A 25253-nucleotide genomic window follows, 5' to 3' on the forward strand; every position below is an offset into this window, starting at 1 on the left:
GAGGGAACCCATGGATGTATTAAAGAGGGAACCCATAGATGTAATAAAGAGGGAACCCATGGATGTATTAAAGAGGGAACCCATGGATGTATTAAAGAGGGAACCCATGGATGTATTAAAGAGGGAACCCATGGATGTATTAAAGAGGGAACCCATGGATGTATTAAAGAGGGAACCCATGGATGTATTAAAGAGGGAACCCATGGATGTAATAAAGAGGGAACCCATGGATGTATTAAAGAGGGAACCCATGGATGTATTAAAGAGGGAACCCATGGATGTATTAAAGAGGGAACCCATGGATGTATTAAAGAGGGAACCCAGGGATGTAATAAAGAGGGAACCCAGGGATGTAATAAAGAGGGAACCCAGGGTTATGCAATCTCCTGGTTGGCCGGACTGTCCAATCCCACGTTACTTAGCAACCGTAACTAGGCGCAGGAGGTCTGGCTGTGTCGCGAGCTTTCAACCGACAGCAGATATCCTCAAAGTTAAGTTTAGAGGGGACGTGTCGTATCTTTCTCTTTTTGCTTTTCCGAAGCCAAAAAACGCAAGAGGAGCGATATCACATGTGGATTTAACAGCGAGGAAGACCCCACTCACCGCTGAATCCATCCAAGTTCAACAAAAACGAATTTGTTTGCTCCAAGGTAAGACACGAACAACGTCACCTTAGTTAGCATGTTAGCTACCAAAGACGGTTGAATATTAGCTACCTGACGCGCTTTAAACACATGGAAAGCGGGGTAGTTTAGTTTTATATTAGATAATGTATGCTATAGGGAGTCACCACTAAACATTAACGTATCTTTAAACCTTGCTGTGCAGGAACATTGTTGTCCCTGTGTATGTTTGTCTTTCACGTGAGTTGTCAAGACGCTTTCATTGGGGCCGTTTCAAGTTTCGCAATTTGTGGGTTACCTTCTCAACACAACCTTTTCCCCTTGATTTTAAGATAAGATATTTATATAATTTATAAATAAGATAAGATATTTATTTATTAGTCCCGCAGTGGGGAAATTTGCAGTATACAGCAGCAAAGGGGATAGTGCTAAAAACAAGATGCATCAGCTAACACAGTTAAAAAAAAAAGAGCTAAACAAAGTGTAACAAAATATGAACCATTTAAATAGAAGCAAGTATAAAAATAGGAACAGTATATACAGTATTGACAATAAACAGACAAATTAACAAAATTGCACAAGTGGAAAATGATATTGCATAGTGAGAATGAATGAATGAATGAATACAATTCCACCTGAAAATATCAGGTTATTGTCAGTTTTTGGTGTGTAAGTGGTCTACTGGGAGCAATGCTGGTTGTGGAGTCTGACAGCTGCAGGAAGGAAGGACCTGTGATGGAACTCCTTCACACACTTTGGGTGGAGCAGCCAGTCGCTGAAGGAGCTCTCCAGTGCTGAGATGGTGTCCTGCATTGGGTGGGAGTCATTCTCCATCATGGATGACAGCTCAGGTCATGAAAAACTCTTAAAAGAGCTGTTTCGGTGCTATGGTGTGGTTTAAAGCCAGACTGAAACTTCTCATAAATGTCGTGGTTATCTAAAAATGTTCGCAACAATTTTTCTAAAATTTAAGATAAAAAACGTAGCTAAAGCAGAGCAATCCAGACTTTTGTTTTTGATAAGAGGCTCCACTACAGCATGTTTAAAAGCAGCTGGAACACACCTTGATAACAGGGAGGTGTTCATCGACCCAACAGTGTGAGGTGCATGTTAGTGAATGTCCACTAGAGGACATTACAACACAGTTGAGTAAGGTCTTCCCTCAGTCTACCTGACATCTCTGGTGTTCAACACTGAGCACTGTTTACTCATTTAAGATTCAAGATTCAAGAGTTTTATTTGCCATTTGCACTTATAAATACATTGGAATTCTGAGCAGTTTACACCAAGTCAGCTTTAAGAAAAGAAAAAAGGTAGAAAAGGCACAAGGTAATTACAGTACAAAATAAGTAGCACATTCAACTCAACACGCATACACACACAATAAATAAATAAATTATTAAAATATAAAACGCCCTCAGTGTAGTTAATAAATAAACTAAACTACCCTCTGCATAGGAACGATACCCCAGAATACAAATATACAGTATATATAAAAATATTTAAAAAAATAAATAAATAATATATTTCAGACAATTACACAGTGGAAGGCAGCATATTTAAATATTTAAGCATATTTAAAGGCTCCTAACTGTAGTTACCTGCTTTATTGTATACATATACTTCAAGTCAGTGTCATCAGTTTCAGTCTCGACAGCATTATAAATGTGAGATGATGATTTTCCTGTGATGCTGCCAACACAAAATTACCTTAATATGTTTTGGTAGCCTATTAGGGTTCTTTGTTCTGTGGTATTCAACACTCACCAACAACAATATTAATCCAGTATACATGCAATGAATTATATGACACTGGCCCCAGATACATAAAAAAATGCTCCATTAACGGATGTTTAAACACAAACCTGTCACAAAAACCAGGTGGACAGGAAGAGATAGGCGAGGCATAGGTTTTCACCATGCCTGGAGTCAGAGCACTGTGTGCAGGAGACATGAACTGGGGTACAGCCTCATTAGGAAGCAGACCATTTGAAGTAGATGGTCCATGAAGCTCTCACACATTAAATTGGGCCCTTGTCTTTATGTTCACAAAAAAGCCCATGTGTAAGGTGTTTTATACCAGCTTCAGTTAATGTCTGAAATGCTGCTTCATGCAGCAGGGTCTCATGATGGTCTTATTTCTTTCCTATGCAAAAACTATGTTTATTAAAAAATGTGTTAAGCCAGGTATCAAATAGTGTATGACTTACTGTCCACTTGACCCCCTGCATTCCTCAAGTAAGCCATTCATATTGGCTTTCATTTTCAACTTGCCAGCCCATTTCTGGCGGTAAACAGCACTGTTACGGTACTGACTGTTAGCCTGTGTTTCTGCCTCAATGCTGAGGTTCAGGCAAGGATGCTGCCCTGATGATGCATACATATCCCTTTTCTTTTTCAGTGGAAAAGTTACCATCTTTAAAAACATGACGCTTAGGCCCATCTACTCTAAAGGTTTTAGGAGCATATAGTACATCCTTTAAAAGACTGCAGCAGTGTGTAGCATTTAGAAAGTCTGCACTCGTCACAGTCTGGAAGAAAAACACTTTGTCATAGCACCAGCTGTTTTCCTCAGACAGCTGCTTGTGTTTGGGAGGAGTCCATAAGATAACATGTCAATGTAAGCAATGCCTTCAGTCTACATCATAAAAGTGCTGTTATGAACTATGTTTGACACTATATAACACTCTAGAGCAGTGGTATTCAAATTGGGGTCCTTAAGGGGGTTTCATGGGGTACCCAGCAAAAAGGGGAATAACTTAATTTCACCATAATTCCATCCATAAGTAACACAATGACACAATATACACTTTCTGTAATAATAATCAGTAATTTATTTCGAACGTTCAATACAGTAGTTACATAAACATGTTCATATTTTTCATTACAAAAAATCTGTATAAAAATAAAATAAATTATACAACAAATAGAATGTAACGAAACTACTACGGCAGAGAGGTTCACTCACTTCAGCTTTGACTTCCAGACAGTGTGTCTCCAAGAGTTAAATGATAGGTAATTTCTCTTACATTAGCTTTATTCTCTGCACAATGTAGCAGTAGTGAACTGGCCTAATAGAACTAATCGTGATCATGTAAAGCCAAACTGTCTGGACAGTAACAAAATAAAACACGTGGCCATATTTAGCTCTTAATTCTAAAACAATTAAACTCCTCATTTGGTTATAATTGACTGCTAATTTCCTGTTATGTACAGCAGCATTGTATAACTTAGATATCAGCTGAGCTACACACAGGAAAAACAGCTTATCTACTCCTTCCATTGAGTGGATCCACCCTCATAGCTTATGTGCAGAGGGTTAGATAAGCCTGAGAAACACACCATGTATGCCAGGAAATGCAGAAAATGACTTCAATCACCATGTTGGAAAGTTTTCAACTGATAAACAAATCTATTAATATTACTTGATTGCAGAGCTTGGATTTGAAATCTGTTTGGTCTCTGAAACATTTTTAGTCAGACACTAAAATGAACCATTTTATTTCTTTCATTTTTGAGTAGTGATTAAACATATTGCTCTGGAGTGATTTTTTGCAAGATCCTTTGATCTAATTGTTTTTTAAAGTAGTAAATAGGCTACAGTATGCCTTATGCTTTGACCTGCCGATTAAAATGACATCTGAAATATATTATAAATGCGCTAGTTATTTTATATTTTGCCCATAATCCTACCGATAATTCGAGGTTTGGTTCCAGAGCTACAGTGGGAAAGTTTTGTTTTTTTCTCAAACAAACTGCAACCCATAACGTGGTTACACAGCATATCTTGTGGGAGGTCTCGGGTGTGTCCATGCTCTGTTTCAAGCATAAAACCCCTCACGGTTTGGGCTGATCGCGGCGGTCAACAATAATCAAACAAAGGCAAGATGACCAGTCTCACTGCTAGGGATAAGGACACAGTCAGAGCCTTCTGGGCTAAGGTCTCTGGAAAGGCGGAGGACATCGGCACCCAAGCTGTGGCCAGGTAAATATGACCAAAAACTGATGCTCCAACATTTATTGATTAATTTATATACGCATCACTCACTCACTTTTTTTTCCCTCCAGGATGCTGGTGGTGTACCCGCAGACCAAGACTTACTTCGCCCACTGGAAGGACCAGAGCCCCACCTCTCCCTCTGCGAAGAAGCACGGAATAACCGTGATGGGTGGAGTTGCAGATGCTGTGACCAAAATTGACGACCTAAAAGGAGGTCTTCTGAACCTCAGTGAGCTGCATGCCTTCACTCTGCGTGTGGACCCTGCCAACTTCAAGGTGCAGAGCCAAAGTTATTTCAATATAATAGTCTGTAATGTATATGAAGTGTTCCTCACACTTAGGGCGCTGAGGAGATAAAAACTACATATATGTAACGTGTGTGATTGTCTTTGTCACAGATTATCTCCCACTGCATCCTTGTGGTCATGGCCATCATGTTCCCCGCCGATTTCACCCCTGAGGTCCACATGTCTCTGGACAAGTTCCTGGCTGCTCTGGCTCTGGCCCTGGCTGAGAAGTACCGATAAACAGCAGGAGAAGATGGCGGAGACTGCAGCATGAGCTTACATTGCATAATGATTAATAAATGCATTCATGCTGTCATAGCCCGGCTCCTAGGCCATGACAAATACGGGAAAGGACGCAGTGATTGATTGTAAATTAGAGATATTTATTACAAATAAATTAAGGATATACAGAAATAACTACAAATGTGGAGTGTGTCAGTCAGTAACATCAGTAATGTAGAGCAAAGCAAGTGTTGTATTCTGGTTTGTTTGTGATGGTTTGTGTCATATGTGAGAGTACATCAAAAGTCACGTCTACAGCACAAAGCAGACTTAACAAATCAAGCCAGTTAAAGGTGCAGTGTGTAGAATTGGTGTTATCTAGAAGTGAGGTTGCAGATTGCAACCAAGTGAAACTTCTCCTGTGTGCCGACAAGGCTGTAGGAGAACTACAGTGGCAGAAATGAAAACGTGAATGGCCCTATCTAGAGCCAGTGTTTGGTTTGTCCATTCTGGGCTACTGTAGAAACATGGCGGCGGGCTCCTTGAAAAGGATCCGCTCCCTATGTAGATATAAACTGCTCATTCTAAGGTAACGAAAACACAACAATTCTTCTTTTCTGGTGATTATACACTAAAGAAAACATACTTATTAATATTATATTCCATTTCTGCCAATAGATCCCCCTAAATGCTACACATGTTTCCCATTACAGCTGACACAATTAGTTGATTAATTGATTAATCAATTGATAGAAAATTAATCAGGAACTATTTTGAACATCGATTATTATCGTTTTAGACAATAACTCGAAACATCGGTTGTTTCCAGATTCTCCAATGTGAGATTTTGCTTCCTTTCTCAGTTTTATATCATTGTGAATTGAATATCTGTTGGTATGACAAAACAAGACGACTGAAGACGTCACCTCGGACCCGTCTTTCTGACATTTAAAGACTTAACGATTAATTGATTAATTTACAAAACAACTTTTAGTTGCAGCCTTATAATGTTAAACATTGGGATCAGTTTTAACATTTCCATATTTATCAGTTTTTAGAAAACAAAAGAAAGTAGAAACACATAAAATAGTTTTATATATTTATATGTGTATGTATATATGTATGTACAGTATGTATGTATGTGTGTGTGTGTGTGTGTGTTTATATATATATATATATATATATATATATATATATATTACATATGTTGTATCTGTGTTTAAATTTAAAAATGTTGGTGGAATCAATATTTTTCTCAGAATATTAGAATGGATTAACTTCCTATGTGACATTAGTAAAAAAAAATCCCTCTCAGCCATGACTAACGAGTTCATGTTTTATTATTATTATTATTATATATATAAATATATTGTGTATATATATGCACACATATATATATATATATATATACATATATATATATATATATATATATATATATAAAAATATATATATATATAGTATTAAAATGTATTAAATATTTAACTTTTGACATTTGCTTAATGATGTTCATGAAGCAGAAGACTGCTAGAAAAACTACGACTTTAGACACAGTAAAGCTCATATTTGCCAACTTTTCCCTTTAAAATGTATTTTTCATGAGCATTTAATGGCAACAGTATACTCTGTGGAGCTTTCTTTTTATACATAGGCAACCTGCACTGTTTCCTCTATAATTATACCAACAATAACAGCAACAGTATTATAATCAAAACATTGTTTTGATTTATTTTAATATAGGCGACGGTGGTTCATCTTCAATACCTCATGTTTTTTAACTGGGCTATCTTTTTTAAAGATAATTTATCCCCTGGTACCACATTTCATCAGCGCTATTGTTCCTCATTGTGTGTCTAAAGACCAGTCTTGATATCTTTTTTTAATCTCAAATACATTTTTTGGGGGTATAATTACAGACAAACAACTTGTTAGATTTGCTTAATGTTTTATTTGCTTTTGAGACAAAAACAAAGAGCTTTTAATGATCAGCATGTGATGGTCTTCTGTTGCAGCTCTCTAGTGGTACTGCCTTCCCAGAGAGGACACCACCACGTTCAGGAACTTCTGGAAAGCTGCCTGCTTTTCACCAGTGAAGGCATTACCCAACCGACCAGCAACCACAATGGTCAGGCAGTCAGACAGGAGCTGCAACACAACAAGCATCAGAAAAAACATCAACAACATGAAAGGTTGGTCGTTTCTTGAATAATCGTTGAACATGAATAGTTTCCACAACTTTACCCTGAAGTTGTCGGGGTCCACGTGCAGTTTCTCTGAGTGCAGCACGCTCAGCTCGGCGTAGGTCGCCTTGATGTTGTCCATGTTCTTCACTCCCCGGTCCAGACCGTGGAGGATAGTTGTTCCGTGTTTAGCAACCATTGGATTTCCAATGATAGCAGAAGCGTTGTAGAGGTTTCCAAAGTTACCAAAATACCTCTGAGTCCAGGGGTAGACGACCAGACACCTGAGGAGACAAGTAAACATCAATGTTAGAGGGTTAGATTAGAAAATGAAATCTGTGTGCCAAGAAAATTAACATTTGTGATTATCTGAAACATATTGTACACAATAACAAAACATAATCCTGATCCCTAAATATAGTCAAGGGTTTCGCCAAAATGATGTCTTGAGCACGCCCTTTGCAAAATTGTAAAGACTCACCTGGAAAGAGCTGCAGGGCCCACGACCTCATACTCCATGTTGGAGAAGATTTCCTGGATGGTGGCGCGCTCGAAGTCTGACCATTCAACCATTTTGACGGCTTTAGGTTTTCCTGTGCAAGTCAGTAGATCCTGTGCTCTCTGACACCAGAAGCAACTTTTAAAGCAACCCTGCTCCCCTCCCACAAGCAGGCGATTGGATGCGCAGTGGGCTGGACAAGTACTTTGTTATGAATTTGGAACAATGATAAGAGGAGGGCGTACCTGCTCCACCTAGATTATCTCCTGAGATAGAAGAAATGCTAAGAGTCTGGCCTCAAACAATACCCCTCATGGCCCCACAGCCACAGCCACAGCCTGATATATTGACATAGATGACAAATAAAAAAATGACAGTTTGTTTCTCGGAGACAGACAATGGAACAATAACGGCTGAATTACAGCTGAACCTGAATCCTGCACATCAGTGTGAAAAACGGCTCCCACCTCCCTGGAGGTCCCAGCATCAGCACCTTGGACAGCGATCTTTAAATTGAACTGCAGAATGTTGAATGATCACCTGAATCATTTCTTCTTTCAGTGCAGTGCAAACATTAGTTGTACTTTACTTGAACATTTTGATTTCATGCTACTTTCTACTTCTACTCCACTGCTTTTACTCCACTACGTTTATTTGATAACTTTAGTTACTTTGCAGATGTAGATTATTAACTAATAACTATATATAACTAATAACAGCTACAGAGCAGTATATAAAGTAATTAAAATTAGCCCCACTTTTACCAATGATTATTACATCAATAATTATAACCCAGTGATTAATATATATGTGTCTGAAATGGGCATGCTACTTTTACTTTTGGGACTTTAAGCATATTTTGATGCTAGTACTTATGTACTTTAATAAGATTTTGAATGCAGGACTTTTACTTGTAACAGAGTATGTTTACACTGTATTATAGCTACTTTTACTCAAGTAAAATATCTGAGTCCTTCTTCCACCACTGTGTCAGTGACATTTAGATTGTATTTCTTAAGTATACAAATAATGCAGATGATTTGAAAAGATTGTGTCAAATTCGCAGAAGCTCCAGAGTCATCATGACAAGATTTTTTGTTTATCTCGTGGAGGCTGCACCCCAACACGCCTTGCGCAGCATATCTTGGAGGAGGTTCTGGGTGTGTCCATGCTTTGTTTCAAGTATAAAAACCTTCACTGTTTGGGCTCATCACGGCATTCAGCTACACTCATTCAACCGACAAGATGACCAGTCTCACTGCTAGGGATAAGGACACAGTCAGAGCCTTCTGGGGTAAGGTCTCTGGAAAGGCGGAGGACATCGGCACCCAAGCTGTGGCCAGGTAAATATGACCAAAAACTGATGCTCCAACATTTATTGATTAATTTATATACGCATCACTCACTCGCTTTATTTTCCCTCCAGGATGCTGGTGGTGTACCCACAGACCAAGACTTACTTCGCCCACTGGAAGGACCAGAGCCCCAATTCTCCCTCTGCGAAGAAGCACGGAATAACCGTGATGGGTGGAGTTGCAGATGCTGTGACCAAAATTGACGACCTGAAAGGAGGTCTTCTGAACCTCAGTGAGCTGCATGCCTTCACTCTGCGTGTGGACCCTGCCAACTTCAAGGTGCAGAGCCAAAGTTATTTCAATATAATAGCCTGTAATGTATATGAAGTGTTCCTCACACTTAGGGCGCTGAGGAGATAAAAACGACATATATGTAACATGTGTGATTGTCTTCGTTTCACAGATTATCTCCCACTGCATCCTTGTGGTCATGGCCATCATGTTCCCCACCGATTTCACCCCTGAGGTCCACATGTCTCTGGACAAGTTCCTGGCTGCTCTGGCTCTGGCCCTGGCTGAGAAGTACCGATAAACAGCAGGAGAAGATGGCGGAGACTGCAGCATGAGCTTACATTGCATAATGATTAATAAATGCATTCATGCAAAAAGCAAAGCAAGTGTTGTATTCTGGTTTGTTTGTGATGGTTTGTGTCATATGTGAGAGTACATCAAAAGTCACGTCTACAGCACAAAGCAGACTTAACAAATCAAGCCAGTTAAAGGTGCAGTGTGTAGAATTGGTGTTATCTAGAAGTGAGGTTGCAGATTGCAACCAAGTGAAACTTCTCCTGTGTGCCGACAAGGCTGTAGGAGAACTACAGTGGCAGAAATGAAAACGTGAATGGCCCTATCTAGAGCCAGTGTTTGGTTTGTCCATTCTGGGCTACTGTAGAAACATGGCGGCGGGCTCCTTGAAAAGGATCCGCTCCCTATATTGATATAAACTGCTCATTCTAAGGTAACGAAAACACAACAATTCTTCTTTTCTGGTGATTATACACTAAAGAAAACATACGTATTAATATTATATTCCATTTCTGCCAATAGATCCCCCTAAATGCTACACATGTTTCCCATTACAGCTGACACAATTAGTTGATTCATTGATTAATCAATTGATAGAAAATTAATCAGGAACTATTTTGAACATCGATTATTATCGTTTTAGACAATAACTCGAAACATCGGTTGTTTCCAGATACTCCAATGTGAGATTTTGCTTCCTTTCTCAGTTTTATATCATTGTGAATTGAATATCTGTTGGTGTGACAAAACAAGACGACTGAAGACGTCACCTCGGACCCGTCTTTCTGACATTTAAAGACTTAACGATTAATTGATTAATTTACAAAACAACTTTTAGTTGCAGCCTTATAATGTTAAACATTGGGATCAGTTTTAACATTTCCATATTTATCAGTTTTTAGAAAACAAAAGAAAGTAGAAACACATAAAATAGTTTTATATATTTATATGTGTATGTATATATGTATGTACAGTATGTATGTATGTATGTGTGTGTGTGTGTGTGTGTGTGTTTATATATATATATATATATATATATATATATTACATATGTTGTATCTCTACAAATTTAAAAATGGTGGTGGAATCAATATTTTTCTCAGAATATTAGAATGGATTAACTTCCTATGTGACATTAGTAAAAAAAAATCCCTCTCAGCCATGACTAACGAGTTCATGTTTTATTATTATTATTATTATATATATAAATATATTGTGTATATATATGCACACATATATATATATATATATATATATATATATATATATAAGAATATATATATATATATATATAGTATTAAAATGTATTAAATATTTAACTTTTGACATTTGCTTAATGATGTTCATGAAGCAGAAGACTGCTAGAAAAACTACGACTTTAGACACAGTAAAGCTCATATTTGCCAACTTTTCCCTTTAAAATGTATTTTTCATGAGCATTTAATGGCAACAGTATACTCTGTGGAGCTTTCTTTTTATACATAGGCAACCTGCACTGTTTCCTCTATAATTATACCAACAATAACAGCAACAGTATTATAATCAAAACATTGTTTTGATTTATTTTAATATAGGCGACGGTGGTTCATCTTCAATACCTCATGTTTTTTAACTGGGCTATCTTTTTTAAAGATAATTTATCCCCTGGTACCACATTTCATCAGCGCTATTGTTCCTCATTGTGTGTCTAAAGACCAGTCTTGATATCTTTTTTTAATCTCAAATACATTTTTTTGGGGGTATAATTACAGACAAACAACTTGTTAGATTTGCTAAATGTTTTATTTGCTTTTGAGACAAAAACAAAGAGCTTTTAATGATCAGCATGTGATGGTCTTCTGTTGCAGCTCTCTAGTGGTACTGCCTTCCCAGAGAGGACACCACCACGGTCAGGAACTTCTGGAAAGCTGCCTGCTTTTCACCAGTGAAGGCATTACCCAACCGACCAGCAACCACAATGGTCAGGCAGTCAGACAGGAGCTGCAACACAACAAGCATCAGAAAAAACATCAACAACATGAAAGGTTGGTCGTTTCTTGAATAATCGTTGAACATGAATAGTTTCCACAACTTTACCCTGAAGTTGTCGGGGTCCACGTGCAGTTTCTCTGAGTGCAGCACGCTCAGCTCGGCGTAGGTTTCCTTGATGTTGTCCATGTTCTTCACTCCCCGGTCCAGACCGTGGAGGATAGTTGTTCCGTGTTTAGCAACCATTGGATTTCCAATGATAGCAGAAGCGTTGTAGAGGTTTCCAAAGTTACCAAAATACCTCTGAGTCCAGGGGTAGACGACCAGACACCTGAGGAGACAAGTAAACATCAATGTTAGAGGGTTAGATTAGAAAATGAAATCTGTGTGCCAAGAAAATAAACATTTGTGATTATCTGAAACATATCGTACACAATAACAAAACATAATCCTGATCCCTAAATATAGTCAAGGGTTTCGCCAAAATGATGTCATGAGCACGCCCTTTGCAAAATTGTAAAGACTCACCTGGAAAGAGCTGCAGGGCCCACGACCTCATACTCCATGTTGGAGAAGATTTCCTGGATGGTGGCGCGCTCGAAGTCTGACCATTCAACCATTTTGACGGCTTTAGGTTTTTCTGTGCAAGTTAGTAGATCCTGTGCTCTCTGACACCAGAAGCAACTTTTAAAGCAACCCTGCTCCCCTCCCACAAGCAGGCGATTGGATGCGCAGTGGGCTGGACAATACTTTGTTCTGAATTTGGAACAATGATAAGAGGAGGGCGTACCTGCTCCACCTAGATTATCTCCTGAGATAGAAGAAATGCTAAGAGTCTGGCCTCAAACAATACCCCTCATGGCCCCACAGCCACAGCCACAGCCTGATATATTGACATAGATGACAAATAAAAAAAATGACAGTTTGTTTCTCGGAGACAGACAATGGAACAATAACGGCTGAATTACAGCTGAACCTGAATCCTGCACATCAGTGTGAAAAACGGCTCCCACCTCCCTGGAGGTCCCAGCATCAGCACCTTGGACAGCGATCTTTAAATTGAACTGCAGAATGTTGAATGATCACCTGAATCATTTCTTCTTTCAGTGCAGTGCAAACATTAGTTGTACTTTACTTGAACATTTTGATTTCATGCTACTTTCTACTTCTACTCCACTGCTTTTACTCCACTACGTTTATTTGATAACTTTAGTTACTTTGCAGATGTAGATTATTAACTAATAACTATATATAACTAATAACAGCTACAGAGCAGTATATAAAGTAATTAAAATTAGCCCCACTTTTACCAATGATTATTACATCAATAATTATAACCCAGTGATTAATATATATGTGTCTGAAATGGGCATGCTACTTTTACTTTTGGGACTTTAAGCATATTTTGATGCTAGTACTTATGTACTTTAATAAGATTTTGAATGCAGGACTTTTACTTGTAACAGAGTATGTTTACACTGTATTATAGCTACTTTTACTCAAGTAAAATATCTGAGTCCTTCTTCCACCACTGTGTCAGTGACATTTAGATTGTATTTCTTAAGTATACAAATAATGCAGATGATTTGAAAAGATTGTGTCAAATTTGCAGAAGCTCCAGAGTCATCATGACAAGATTTTTTGTTTATCTCGTGGAGGCTGCACCCCAACACGCCTTGCGCAGCATATCTTGGAGGAGGTTCTGGGTGTGTCCATGCTTTGTTTCAAGTATAAAAACCTTCACTGTTTGGGCTCATCACGGCATTCAGCTACACTCATTCAACCGACAAGATGACCAGTCTCACTGCTAGGGATAAGGACACAGTCAGAGCCTTCTGGGGTAAGGTCTCTGGAAAGGCGGAGGACATCGGCACCCAAGCTGTGGCCAGGTAAATATGACCAAAAACTGATGCTCCAACATTTATTGATTAATTTATATACGCATCACTCACTCGCTTTATTTTCCCTCCAGGATGCTGGTGGTGTACCCACAGACCAAGACTTACTTCGCCCACTGGAAGGACCAGAGCCCCAATTCTCCCTCTGCGAAGAAGCACGGAATAACCGTGATGGGTGGAGTTGCAGATGCTGTGACCAAAATTGACGACCTGAAAGGAGGTCTTCTGAACCTCAGTGAGCTGCATGCCTTCACTCTGCGTGTGGACCCTGCCAACTTCAAGGTGCAGAGCCAAAGTTATTTCAATATAATAGCCTGTAATGTATATGAAGTGTTCCTCACACTTAGGGCGCTGAGGAGATAAAAACGACATATATGTAACATGTGTGATTGTCTTCGTTTCACAGATTATCTCCCACTGCATCCTTGTGGTCATGGCCATCATGTTCCCCACCGATTTCACCCCTGAGGTCCACATGTCTCTGGACAAGTTCCTGGCTGCTCTGGCTCTGGCCCTGGCTGAGAAGTACCGATAAACAGCAGGAGAAGATGGCGGAGACTGCAGCATGAGCTTACATTGCATAATGATTAATAAATGCATTCATGCAAAAAGCAAAGCAAGTGTTGTATTCTGGTTTGTTTGTGATGGTTTGTGTCATATGTGAGAGTACATTGTGACGACCCCTCCTATCCACTAGGTGTCCCGTGTCTTTGCTCTTTCCTTTGTTTTGCAGGAGAGGGTCGTCAGGCTGATGAGCCACACCTGGGCTTGGTGTGGCTGGAATAAAAGCTCTCTACTTTTCAGCCCATTCTGGCTCTCTCTCTCTTCCTTGGCTGGCACACCTGTTTTTGGTTTTGTTTGTAGCAGACATTTTCACACACCCACACATGCCTACATTACTGATTACTGACTTTCCACGTTTATTTAGTTATTGTTTGTTAATTTGAAATAAATTCTGTACTTTTTGGCATTTACCTCGTCTCCACTCCCATTTTTGTCGCAACCTAAGAGCCGGGTTGTAACAAATGGGGGCTCGTCTATTTTGGTGGACCTAGTTTCTCAGGTAGTAAGAGGTCTGTTGGGCGGAGTTAGTGAGAAGGACCGGTTGTAGTGTGACGTCGACACACAGCTGTTGCCAATTTCAGGAGCGTTTTTTGTCAATGAGCGCTCAGCTAAATGTTTGGGAGTAGCGTTGACGAGGGTAAGTGCTGTTTGTGTTCATTTCAGTGAAGCCGCTGGTTGTTTCTTAGTGTCGCCAGGTTTGATGTGCTGGTGATGTTTGGCAGTGAGTTCAGCAGTCAGGTCCAGCCACTGTAAGTTACCGGTGTTTCTGTCCCTGTTAGGCTTCAGTGCGGACTCCCTTTGGAGTTCGTAGGGGGGTGTTAGTGTGGTGTGAACGCGGTTAGAGCTGCTGTCAGCTCGGGAGCACGGCCGAGGCTGCGGGGGGAGTCGCCGGTTGCCGGTTGCTTCGCCGGGCTTTGCGGTAGATAGTGCATAAATACCCACCGCAACTAGCACTTGAAGACTAGGGGGGAGTTTACCTAGTTCTCTGTCAGGCAGTTAGAGGGACGGTGCACGGTGACGTCACGGCTGTGCGGGCTGTGTGAGCTCAGCGTGCCAGGTGTGTTTTTGTCGCGTCAGTAGAGGATTGTGCGTGTAGGTAAGTGAGTTATGGCGAGTGTAGAGGAGTTTCTGAGAGCGCCATCGGAGGAGCTGCTGGAGAGCTGCTCACGTGAACAGTTAATCCGTATTGCCGAACATTTTAATTTAGATGTTGGTGATAAGAGGATGAAGGAAAACATTAAAGGTATTGTTAAAGCAAATCTCAGTGATAGGGGTATTTTCAGAGGTAAAATGTATACTGTTGGTCCTGAGGTGGACAGTGTTGATGTGTCTGGCTGCAGAGATACAGGTCTGACTTTTGAGCAGAGGAGAGAGCTGTTGCTACTGCAGACAGAGATGGAGAAGCTGGCAGTGGAGAAACTGAGGAGAGAGGCAGAACTTAAAAGGCTGGAGATAGAGCACAGGTTGAGTTTACCTGCTGGAGGTCCTAGCCGTGCCTCTGACTTCTCTGGTAGATCGACTTCGTCATTTGATGTTGCCAGTAATCTGCGGTTAGTTCCTCAGTTTAGTGAGCGAGATCCAGACACTTTTTTCTCACTGTTTGAGCGTGTAGCTGAGAGCAGAGAGTGGTCTGATGCTGATCGTACATTATTATTACAGTGTGTTTTAATAGGTAAGGCTCAGGAGGCCTACTCTGCTCTGACAGTGGTAGAAAGTAAAATCTATTTAACTGTTAAATCTGCTGTATTAAAGGCCTACGAGTTAGTCCCAGAAGCGTATCGACAGAAGTTCAGGACCTGGGAGAAGTCTGGTAAACAGAGTCATGTGGAGTTTGCCAGAGATTTGGTCACTTTTTTCAGTCGTTGGTGCAATGCCGTAAAGGTAGACACTTATAATGCTTTATGTGATCTGGTTGTTTTGGAACAATTTAAAAATTCCATCCCCAGCCACATCGCTGTTTATATCGGTGAGCATAAGGTGAAGACTGCTGCTGAGGCCGCCACCCTGGCTGATGACTACGTACTGACGCACAGAGGTGACCGCAACTTCAGGGTCCCAGACGGAGGTGGTATGTATCGTGCCTCGGGTGGACGAGAGGAGAAACCTCATCCACGCCTTGGTAGGTTGGAACACTATACACGAGGCCAGACGCATTTTGACTCTTCAAGAGTATGTAACTTTTGCAGGGGTAGAGGGCACTGGAAAGCTGACTGTCCCAGAGCTAATGCTGGAAGAGGGTATAACGGGGGTCGGTTGAACTCTGGTGTTTGTGCTGTATCTGTGGAACCTGTCCCTGTTGTCTCTCCCTTTCGACAGGTTAACATTGGAGAGCCATGCAGGTTGGAGGAACCTGACTTCTCTGCCTTTGTGTCTGACGGCTGTGTGTCACTGGTGGGAGGAAACAGTGTGCCGGTAAAAATCTTGAGAGATACCGCAGCATATGACTCGTACATTTTGAGCTCTGTTCTGCCATTTTGTGATGATTCTGATACTGGGGACTTTGTCCTGATGCGGGGTATGGGTTTGAACGTTGTGCCTGTTCCTCTGCATTCTGTTGAAATTAACTGTGGTTTGGTGCAGGGTAAGGTCGCCATGGGAGTCCGTCCTGCACTGCCGATCGAAGGTGTGGATATCATTCTTGGTAACGGCCTGGCTGGCAGCCAGGTGTGGGCCGAGCGTCCACCACCTCCTATAGTGTCATCTTCACCCACTGTGACTGGTAACCCAGATGAGAACGCTCTGTGTTTCCCAGAAGTGTTTACCGCTTGCGCTGTGACACGGGCTATGAGCCGTGCACAGGGGGAACCTGAGCAGGGTGAAGAGGAGTTGAGTGAGGGGGATCTTGTTGTTGTTCCTGACTCATTGTTGTCTGTATCTCGCAGTGACCTAGTGGCGGAGCAGAGCTGATCCCTCCCTGAGCGAGCTGTTTGAGGCTGTTCTCTCCACTGAGGATGGAAACAGCGCCGCCAGTGGTTATCTGTTGCAAGGAGAGCTTTTGGTGAGAAAATGGCTGTCGCATGGGGAAGACTTTGTCGGTAAGCCAGTGTTTCAGATTGTGGTTCCTGTAAAGTTTCGTGACGAGGTCCTTCAAACATCACATAACCAGTCAGGACATCTGGGCGTCCGTAAGACGTATAATTACATTTTACGGTATTTTTTTTGGCCTCGTTTAAAGAGAGATGTGTCTCGTTATATTAAATCATGTCACACGTGCCAAATGACAGGTAAACCCAATCAGAGCATTAAACCTGCTCCACTGTGCCCCATCCCAGCGACTGCACAGCCATTTGAATATTTGATCATTGATTGTGTCAGTCCTTTACCTCGTTCCAAAGCAGGCTGTAACTACTTGCTTACTGTGATGTGTCAGAGCACGAGGTATCCAGCCGCATATCCACTGCGTTCTATCACCACGAAGTCGGTAGTGAAAGCACTGACACAATTCATCTCCATCTTCGGAATCCCGAAAGTGATACAGAGTGATCAGGGTTCAAATTTCTCATCCAACCGTTTTGCACAAGTGTGGAAACAGTTGAAGGTCCAACATAACCAGTCTTCCGCATATCACGCACAGAGTCAGGGAGCTCTTGAGAGGTTCCACCAGACTCTGAAGTCTCTTTTGCGTAGTTATTGTGTTGAGCTGAATCAGGACTGGGAGGAAGGGCTGCCATGGCTTCTGTTAGCTGCTAGAGAAGTTGTGCAGGAAAGCACCGGTTTTAGCCCTAACGAACTTGTTTTTGGCCATACAGTGCGTGGGCCGCTCACGCTGCTGCATGACACTGTCACGCCATCAGAACCGCCTAGTAATCTAATAGAGTATGTAAACGGGTTCCGGCATCGTTTGTACTCCGCTGGGGAGATGGCTAAAGAAAAGTTGTCGTCTGCCCAGGAAAAAATGAAGCGTTTGTATGATCGGAAAACCGAGCAGCGCGGGTTTAGTCCTGGAGATCAGGTCCTTGCTTTGTTTCCAATAGTTAAGTCGCCATTTCAAGCTAAATTTACTGGCCCTTTTACTGTACTGCGGCAGGTGTCTGACCAAAATTATATCCTTTCCACGCCGAAGCGTAGGAAAGCAACTCAACTCTGCCATGTCAACATGTTGAAACCGTACTATGCTCGCGAGTCTAGACCTCTCTCAGCAGCGGCGGCTGTTGGGAGTCAGTTCCCTGCAGGGGAGGATGATGGGGTTACCGCACCAGATGAAAGCTTGTTGCGTGGGCGACTGAAGAACGCTGAAACATTGCGTAATCTTGATTCTTTGTTTGTTCATTTGTCTGCGGAAAGAAGTGCTGAGTTGTCTGCTCTTATTCACAGCTATCCATGCTTGTTTGGTGATACACCAAGCCAAACTCATCTGGTCGAGCATGACATAGATGTAGGCGACGCGCAGCCCATCCGTCAGCGTTTTTACCGTGTGTCTGAAGAGAAGCGCAAGGTAATGGACACAGAAATTAAATACATGCTCGAAAATGGCATCGCAGAACCCTCCTCTTCGAGCTGGGCGTCACCATGTTTGCTTGTTGAAAAGTCTGACAAAAGTCCTAGGTTTTGTACAGATTATCGAAAAGTAAATACAGTTACCAAACCTGATGCTTATCCACTGCCTCGGATCGAAGATTGCATTGATCAGGTTGGTTCTGCGAAATTTGTAAGTAAATTTGATCTACTGAAGGGTTACTGGCAGGTTCCACTGTCTCAGAGGGCAAAAGAAATCTCTGCCTTTATCACACCCAACGGTTTGTTCACTTATAATGTCATGAGTTTTGGACTGCGGAATGCACCCTCAACATTCCAGCGCCTCATGAACATGGTGGTGTCGGGGCTGGAAGGTTGTGCTGTGTACTTGGATGACGTTGTAATTTACAGCAATACATGGGAAGAACATTTGGCTCGTATCAAAAAATTGTTTGACCGTCTGAGTGATGCGCGTCTAACAGTAAACCTGGCAAAATGTGAGTTTGCCAAGGCCACTGTCATTTACCTTGGTAAAGTCGTAGGACAGGGGACGGTGTGTGCAGTCCAGGCCAAAGTGAGGGCCATTGAGAAATATCCAGTTCCCACCACGAAAAAAGAACTTCAGCGTTTCCTTGGCCTAGTCGGGTACTATCGCAGCTTCTGTAAAAACTTTTCGACTGTGGTAGCCCCTCTGACGGATTTGCTGAAAGGAAAAGCTCGATTTGTATGGTCAGCCTTGTGTAAGCAGGCTTTTGACAATGTTAAGTCTGTTTTGTGTTCACCTCCTGTTCTCGCAGCTCCTTGCATGGATCAACCTTTCAAACTGCAGGTGGATGCAAGTGATGTGGGGGCAGGGGCGGTGCTGTTCCAGACGGATGGTAGTGGTGTGGATCGTCCCGTGAGTTTCTACTCAAAAAAGTTTAACTCATTTCAGTTGAACTACTCGGTGATTGAGAAAGAGACCCTGGCACTCATCTGGGCCTTACAGCATTTTGATGTTTATGTAGGCTCTAGTGTTCCTCTGGTCGCATACACAGATCATAATCCCATAACTTTTTTGCACTCAGTACATTGCCCAAATCGCAGGTTGATGCGATGGATGTTGTATTTGCAAGCTTATTGTTTGGACATTCGCCACATCAAAGGCTCTGATAATGTTGTGGCCGATGCCTTATCTAGAGCTCCTAGCTCTTAAGTATTTCTGACTGAATTGTTAACCCCTCTGGTCTGCTATGTCCCTGTTCCGTCACCTTAAATGCTTCTTCAGGCGCCGGAGTTGCTGAGTGGGCGGGATGGGGGTTGGTTGGCTGCGGGGAAATACACTATAGAACTGGTCAGTATGAAAGGTTTTTTTTTTGGAATTACTAGGCAATGTAGTTTAATGTATTTTATTTGAACTGTTGTCTGTCGGCATTCCCTGTGGGAACACCGTTTTTATGGAGGGGGGTGTGACGACCCCTCCTATCCACTAGGTGTCCCGTGTCTTTGCTCTTTCCTTTGTTTTGCAGGAGAGGGTCGTCAGGCTGATGAGCCACACCTGGGCTTGGTGTGGCTGGAATAAAAGCTCTCTACTTTTCAGCCCATTCTGGCTCTCTCTCTCTTCCTTGGCTGGCACACCTGTTTTTGGTTTTGTTTGTAGCAGACATTTTCACACACCCACACATGCCTACATTACTGATTACTGACTTTCCACGTTTATTTAGTTATTGTTTGTTAATTTGAAATAAATTCTGTACTTTTTGGCATTTACCTCGTCTCCACTCCCATTTTTGTCGCAACCTAAGAGCCGGGTTGTAACAACATCAAAAGTCACGTCTACAGCACAAAGCAGACTTAACAAATCAAGCCAGTTAAAGGTGCAGTGTGTAGAATTGGTGTTATCTAGAAGTGAGGTTGCAGATTGCAACCAAGTGAAACTTCTCCTGTGTGCCGACAAGGCTGTAGGAGAACTACAGTGGCAGAAATGAAAACGTGAATGGCCCTATCTAGAGCCAGTGTTTGGTTTGTCCATTCTGGGCTACTGTAGAAACATGGCGGCGGGCTCCTTGAAAAGGATCCGCTCCCTATATTGATATAAACTGCTCATTCTAAGGTAACGAAAACACAACAATTCTTCTTTTCTGGTGATTATACACTAAAGAAAACATACGTATTAATATTATATTCCATTTCTGCCAATAGATCCCCCTAAATGCTACACATGTTTCCCATTACAGCTGACACAATTAGTTGATTCATTGATTAATCAATTGATAGAAAATTAATCAGGAACTATTTTGAACATCGATTATTATCGTTTTAGACAATAACTCGAAACATCGGTTGTTTCCAGATACTCCAATGTGAGATTTTGCTTCCTTTCTCAGTTTTATATCATTGTGAATTGAATATCTGTTGGTGTGACAAAACAAGACGACTGAAGACGTCACCTCGGACCCGTCTTTCTGACATTTAAAGACTTAACGATTAATTGATTAATTTACAAAACAACTTTTAGTTGCAGCCTTATAATGTTAAACATTGGGATCAGTTTTAACATTTCCATATTTATCAGTTTTTAGAAAACAAAAGAAAGTAGAAACACATAAAATAGTTTTATATATTTATATGTGTATGTATATATGTATGTACAGTATGTATGTGTGTGTGTGTGTGTGTGTGTGTGTGTTTATATATATATATATATATATATATATTACATATGTTGTATCTCTACAAATTTAAAAATGGTGGTGGAATCAATATTTTTCTCAGAATATTAGAATGGATTAACTTCCTATGTGACATTAGTAAAAAAAAATCCCTCTCAGCCATGACTAACGAGTTCATGTTTTATTATTATTATTATTATTATATATATAAATATATTGTGTATATATATGCACACATATATATATATATATATATATATATACATATATATATATATATATATAAAAATATATATATATATATAGTATTAAAATGTATTAAATATTTAACTTTTGACATTTGCTTAATGATGTTCATGAAGCAGAAGACTGCTAGAAAAACTACGACTTTAGACACAGTAAAGCTCATATTTGCCAACTTTTCCCTTTAAAATGTATTTTTCATGAGCATTTAATGGCAACAGTATACTCTGTGGAGCTTTCTTTTATACATAGGCAACCTGCACTGTTTCCTCTATAATTATACCAACAATAACAGCAACAGTATTATAATCAAAACATTGTTTTGATTTATTTTAATATAGGCGACGGTGGTTCATCTTCAATACCTCATGTTTTTTAACTGGGCTATCTTTTTTAAAGATAATTTATCCCCTGGTACCACATTTCATCAGCGCTATTGTTCCTCATTGTGTGTCTAAAGACCAGTCTTGATATCTTTTTTTAATCTCAAATACATTTTTTTGGGGGTATAATTACAGACAAACAACTTGTTAGATTTGCTAAATGTTTTATTTGCTTTTGAGACAAAAACAAAGAGCTTTTAATGATCAGCATGTGATGGTCTTCTGTTGCAGCTCTCTAGTGGTACTGCCTTCCCAGAGAGGACACCACCACGGTCAGGAACTTCTGGAAAGCTGCCTGCTTTTCACCAGTGAAGGCATTACCCAACCGACCAGCAACCACAATGGTCAGGCAGTCAGACAGGAGCTGCAACACAACAAGCATCAGAAAAAACATCAACAACATGAAAGGTTGGTCGTTTCTTGAATAATCGTTGAACATGAATAGTTTCCACAACTTTACCCTGAAGTTGTCGGGGTCCACGTGCAGTTTCTCTGAGTGCAGCACGCTCAGCTCGGCGTAGGTTTCCTTGATGTTGTCCATGTTCTTCACTCCCCGGTCCAGACCGTGGAGGATAGTTGTTCCGTGTTTAGCAACCATTGGATTTCCAATGATAGCAGAAGCGTTGTAGAGGTTTCCAAAGTTACCAAAATACCTCTGAGTCCAGGGGTAGACGACCAGACACCTGAGGAGACAAGTAAACATCAATGTTAGAGGGTTAGATTAGAAGATGAAATCTGTGTGCCAAGAAAATAAACATTTGTGATTATCTGAAACATATCGTACACAATAACAAAACATAATCCTGATCCCTAAATATAGTCAAGGGTTTCGCCAAAATGATGTCTTGAGCACGCCCTTTGCAAAATTGTAAAGACTCACCTGGAAAGAGCTGCAGGGCCCACGACCTCATACTCCATGTTGGAGAAGATTTCCTGGATGGTGGCGCGCTCGAAGTCTGACCATTCAACCATTTTGACGGCTTTAGGTTTTTCTGTGCAAGTTAGTAGATCCTGTGCTCTCTGACACCAGAAGCAACTTTTAAAGCAACCCTGCTCCCCTCCCACAAGCAGGCGATTGGATGCGCAGTGGGCTGGACAAGTACTTTGTTATGAATTTAGAACAATGATAAGAGGAGGGCGTACCTGCTCCACCTAGATTATCTCCTGAGATAGAAGAAATGCTAAGAGTCTGGCCTCAAACAATACCCCTCATGGCCCCACAGCCACAGCCACAGCCTGATATATTGACATAGATGACAAATAAAAAAAATGACAGTTTGTTTCTCGGAGACAGACAATGGAACAATAACGGCTGAATTACAGCTGAACCTGAATCCTGCACATCAGTGTGAAAAACGGCTCCCACCTCCCTGGAGGTCCCAGCATCAGCACCTTGGACAGCGATCTTTAAATTGAACTGCAGAATGTTGAATGATCACCTGAATCATTTCTTCTTTCAGTGCAGTGCAAACATTAGTTGTACTTTACTTGAACATTTTGATTTCATGCTACTTTCTACTTCTACTCCACTGCTTTTACTCCACTACGTTTATTTGATAACTTTAGTTACTTTGCAGATGTAGATTATTAACTAATAACTATATATAACTAATAACAGCTACAGAGCAGTATATAAAGTAATTAAAATTAGCCCCACTTTTACCAATGATTATTACATCAATAATTATAACCCAGTGATTAATATATATGTGTCTGAAATGGGCATGCTACTTTTACTTTTGGGACTTTAAGCATATTTTGATGCTAGTACTTATGTACTTTAATAAGATTTTGAATGCAGGACTTTTACTTGTAACAGAGTATGTTTACACTGTATTATAGCTACTTTTACTCAAGTAAAATATCTGAGTCCTTCTTCCACCACTGTGTCAGTGACATTTAGATTGTATTTCTTAAGTATACAAATAATGCAGATGATTTGAAAAGATTGTGTCAAATTCGCAGAAGCTCCAGAGTCATCATGACAAGATTTTTTGTTTATCTCGTGGAGGCTGCACCCCAACACGCCTTGCGCAGCATATCTTGGAGGAGGTTCTGGGTGTGTCCATGCTTTGTTTCAAGTATAAAAACCTTCACTGTTTGGGCTCATCACGGCATTCAGCTACACTCATTCAACCGACAAGATGACCAGTCTCACTGCTAGGGATAAGGACACAGTCAGAGCCTTCTGGGGTAAGGTCTCTGGAAAGGCGGAGGACATCGGCACCCAAGCTGTGGCCAGGTAAATATGACCAAAAACTGATGCTCCAACATTTATTGATTAATTTATATACGCATCACTCACTCGCTTTATTTTCCCTCCAGGATGCTGGTGGTGTACCCACAGACCAAGACTTACTTTGCCCACTGGAAGGACCAGAGCCCCAATTCTCCCTCTGCGAAGAAGCACGGAATAACCGTGATGGGTGGAGTTGCAGATGCTGTGACCAAAATTGACGACCTGAAAGGAGGTCTTCTGAACCTCAGTGAGCTGCATGCCTTCACTCTGCGTGTGGACCCTGCCAACTTCAAGGTGCAGAGCCAAAGTTATTTCAATATAATAGCCTGTAATGTATATGAAGTGTTCCTCACACTTAGGGCGCTGAGGAGATAAAAACGACATATATGTAACATGTGTGATTGTCTTCGTTTCACAGATTATCTCCCACTGCATCCTTGTGGTCATGGCCATCATGTTCCCCACCGATTTCACCCCTGAGGTCCACATGTCTCTGGACAAGTTCCTGGCTGCTCTGGCTCTGGCCCTGGCTGAGAAGTACCGATAAACAGCAGGAGAAGATGGCGGAGACTGCAGCATGAGCTTACATTGCATAATGATTAATAAATGCATTCATGCAAAAAGCAAAGCAAGTGTTGTATTTTGGTTTGTTTGTGATGGTTTGTGTCATATGTGAGAGTACATCAAAAGTCACGTCTACAGCACAAAGCAGACTTAACAAATCAAGCCAGTTAAAGGTGCAGTGTGTAGAATTGGTGTTATCTAGAAGTGAGGTTGCAGATTGCAACCAAGTGAAACTTCTCCTGTGTGCCGACAAGGCTGTAGGAGAACTACAGTGGCAGAAATGAAAACGTGAATGGCCCTATCTAGAGCCAGTGTTTGGTTTGTCCATTCTGGGCTACTGTAGAAACATGGCGGCGGGCTCCTTGAAAAGGATCCGCTCCCTATATTGATATAAACTGCTCATTCTAAGGTAACGAAAACACAACAATTCTTCTTTTCTGGTGATTGTACACTAAAGAAAACATACGTATTAATATTATATTCCATTTCTGCCAATAGATCCCCCTAAATGCTACACATGTTTCCCATTACAGCTGACACAATTAGTTGATTCATTGATTAATCAATTGATAGAAAATTAATCAGGAACTATTTTGA

General features: G+C 41.0%; 7 protein-coding genes across 10 annotated transcripts; 4 read left to right on the forward strand and 3 right to left on the reverse strand.

Annotated features, from left to right (window-relative positions):
• The first annotated feature begins 513 nt into the window (after positions 1-513).
• LOC119500993 (hemoglobin subunit alpha-1-like) lies at positions 514-5221 on the forward strand. The gene is made up of 4 exons (XM_037791058.1): positions 514-650; positions 4450-4608; positions 4692-4899; positions 5022-5221. The coding sequence occupies exons 2-4, from the start codon at positions 4511-4513 to the stop codon at positions 5148-5150; spliced, it is 435 nt and encodes a 144-aa protein (XP_037646986.1). The 5' UTR covers positions 514-650; positions 4450-4510; the 3' UTR covers positions 5151-5221.
• Positions 5222-7057: 1836 nt separating this feature from the next.
• LOC119500989 (hemoglobin subunit beta-2-like) lies at positions 7058-7925 on the reverse strand. Its single transcript, XM_037791054.1, has 3 exons — positions 7794-7925; positions 7374-7596; positions 7058-7277 (listed from the first exon to the last, which is right to left on the reverse strand). Exons 1-3 carry the CDS (start codon positions 7883-7885, stop codon positions 7149-7151), a joined length of 444 nt encoding a protein of 147 aa, XP_037646982.1. The 5' UTR covers positions 7886-7925; the 3' UTR covers positions 7058-7148.
• LOC119500996 (hemoglobin embryonic subunit alpha-like) lies at positions 7188-9783 on the forward strand. Of its 2 annotated transcripts, none has more exons than XM_037791060.1 (4): positions 7188-7321; positions 8924-9154; positions 9238-9445; positions 9570-9783. In XM_037791060.1, the coding sequence occupies exons 2-4, from the start codon at positions 9057-9059 to the stop codon at positions 9696-9698; spliced, it is 435 nt and encodes a 144-aa protein (XP_037646988.1). In that variant the 5' UTR covers positions 7188-7321; positions 8924-9056; the 3' UTR covers positions 9699-9783. The 2 variants fall into 2 exon arrangements, with proteins under 2 accessions (XP_037646988.1, XP_037646989.1); XM_037791061.1 differs by having other exon boundaries at positions 7193-7321; positions 9035-9154.
• A 1692-nt stretch (positions 9784-11475) lies between these two features.
• On the reverse strand, positions 11476-12298 carry LOC119501000 (hemoglobin subunit beta-2). The gene is made up of 3 exons (XM_037791069.1): positions 12188-12298; positions 11768-11990; positions 11476-11671 (listed from the first exon to the last, which is right to left on the reverse strand). Exons 1-3 carry the CDS (start codon positions 12277-12279, stop codon positions 11543-11545), a joined length of 444 nt encoding a protein of 147 aa, XP_037646997.1. The 5' UTR covers positions 12280-12298; the 3' UTR covers positions 11476-11542.
• On the forward strand, positions 11582-14177 carry LOC119500997 (hemoglobin embryonic subunit alpha-like). Of its 2 annotated transcripts, none has more exons than XM_037791062.1 (4): positions 11582-11715; positions 13318-13548; positions 13632-13839; positions 13964-14177. In XM_037791062.1, exons 2-4 carry the CDS (start codon positions 13451-13453, stop codon positions 14090-14092), a joined length of 435 nt encoding a protein of 144 aa, XP_037646990.1. In that variant the 5' UTR covers positions 11582-11715; positions 13318-13450; the 3' UTR covers positions 14093-14177. The 2 variants fall into 2 exon arrangements, with proteins under 2 accessions (XP_037646990.1, XP_037646991.1); XM_037791063.1 differs by having other exon boundaries at positions 11583-11715; positions 13429-13548.
• A 7845-nt stretch (positions 14178-22022) lies between these two features.
• On the reverse strand, positions 22023-22838 carry LOC119500988 (hemoglobin subunit beta-2). The gene is made up of 3 exons (XM_037791053.1): positions 22734-22838; positions 22314-22536; positions 22023-22217 (listed from the first exon to the last, which is right to left on the reverse strand). Exons 1-3 carry the CDS (start codon positions 22823-22825, stop codon positions 22089-22091), a joined length of 444 nt encoding a protein of 147 aa, XP_037646981.1. The 5' UTR covers positions 22826-22838; the 3' UTR covers positions 22023-22088.
• LOC119500998 (hemoglobin embryonic subunit alpha-like) lies at positions 22128-24724 on the forward strand. Of its 2 annotated transcripts, none has more exons than XM_037791066.1 (4): positions 22128-22261; positions 23865-24095; positions 24179-24386; positions 24511-24724. In XM_037791066.1, exons 2-4 carry the CDS (start codon positions 23998-24000, stop codon positions 24637-24639), a joined length of 435 nt encoding a protein of 144 aa, XP_037646994.1. In that variant the 5' UTR covers positions 22128-22261; positions 23865-23997; the 3' UTR covers positions 24640-24724. The 2 variants fall into 2 exon arrangements, with proteins under 2 accessions (XP_037646994.1, XP_037646995.1); XM_037791067.1 differs by having other exon boundaries at positions 22129-22261; positions 23976-24095.
• Positions 24725-25253: the final 529 nt, after the last annotated feature.

This window comes from Sebastes umbrosus, chromosome 14 (assembly GCF_015220745.1).
Source record: "Sebastes umbrosus isolate fSebUmb1 chromosome 14, fSebUmb1.pri, whole genome shotgun sequence".
NCBI classification, from domain to species: Eukaryota; Metazoa; Chordata; class Actinopteri; order Perciformes; family Sebastidae; genus Sebastes; species Sebastes umbrosus.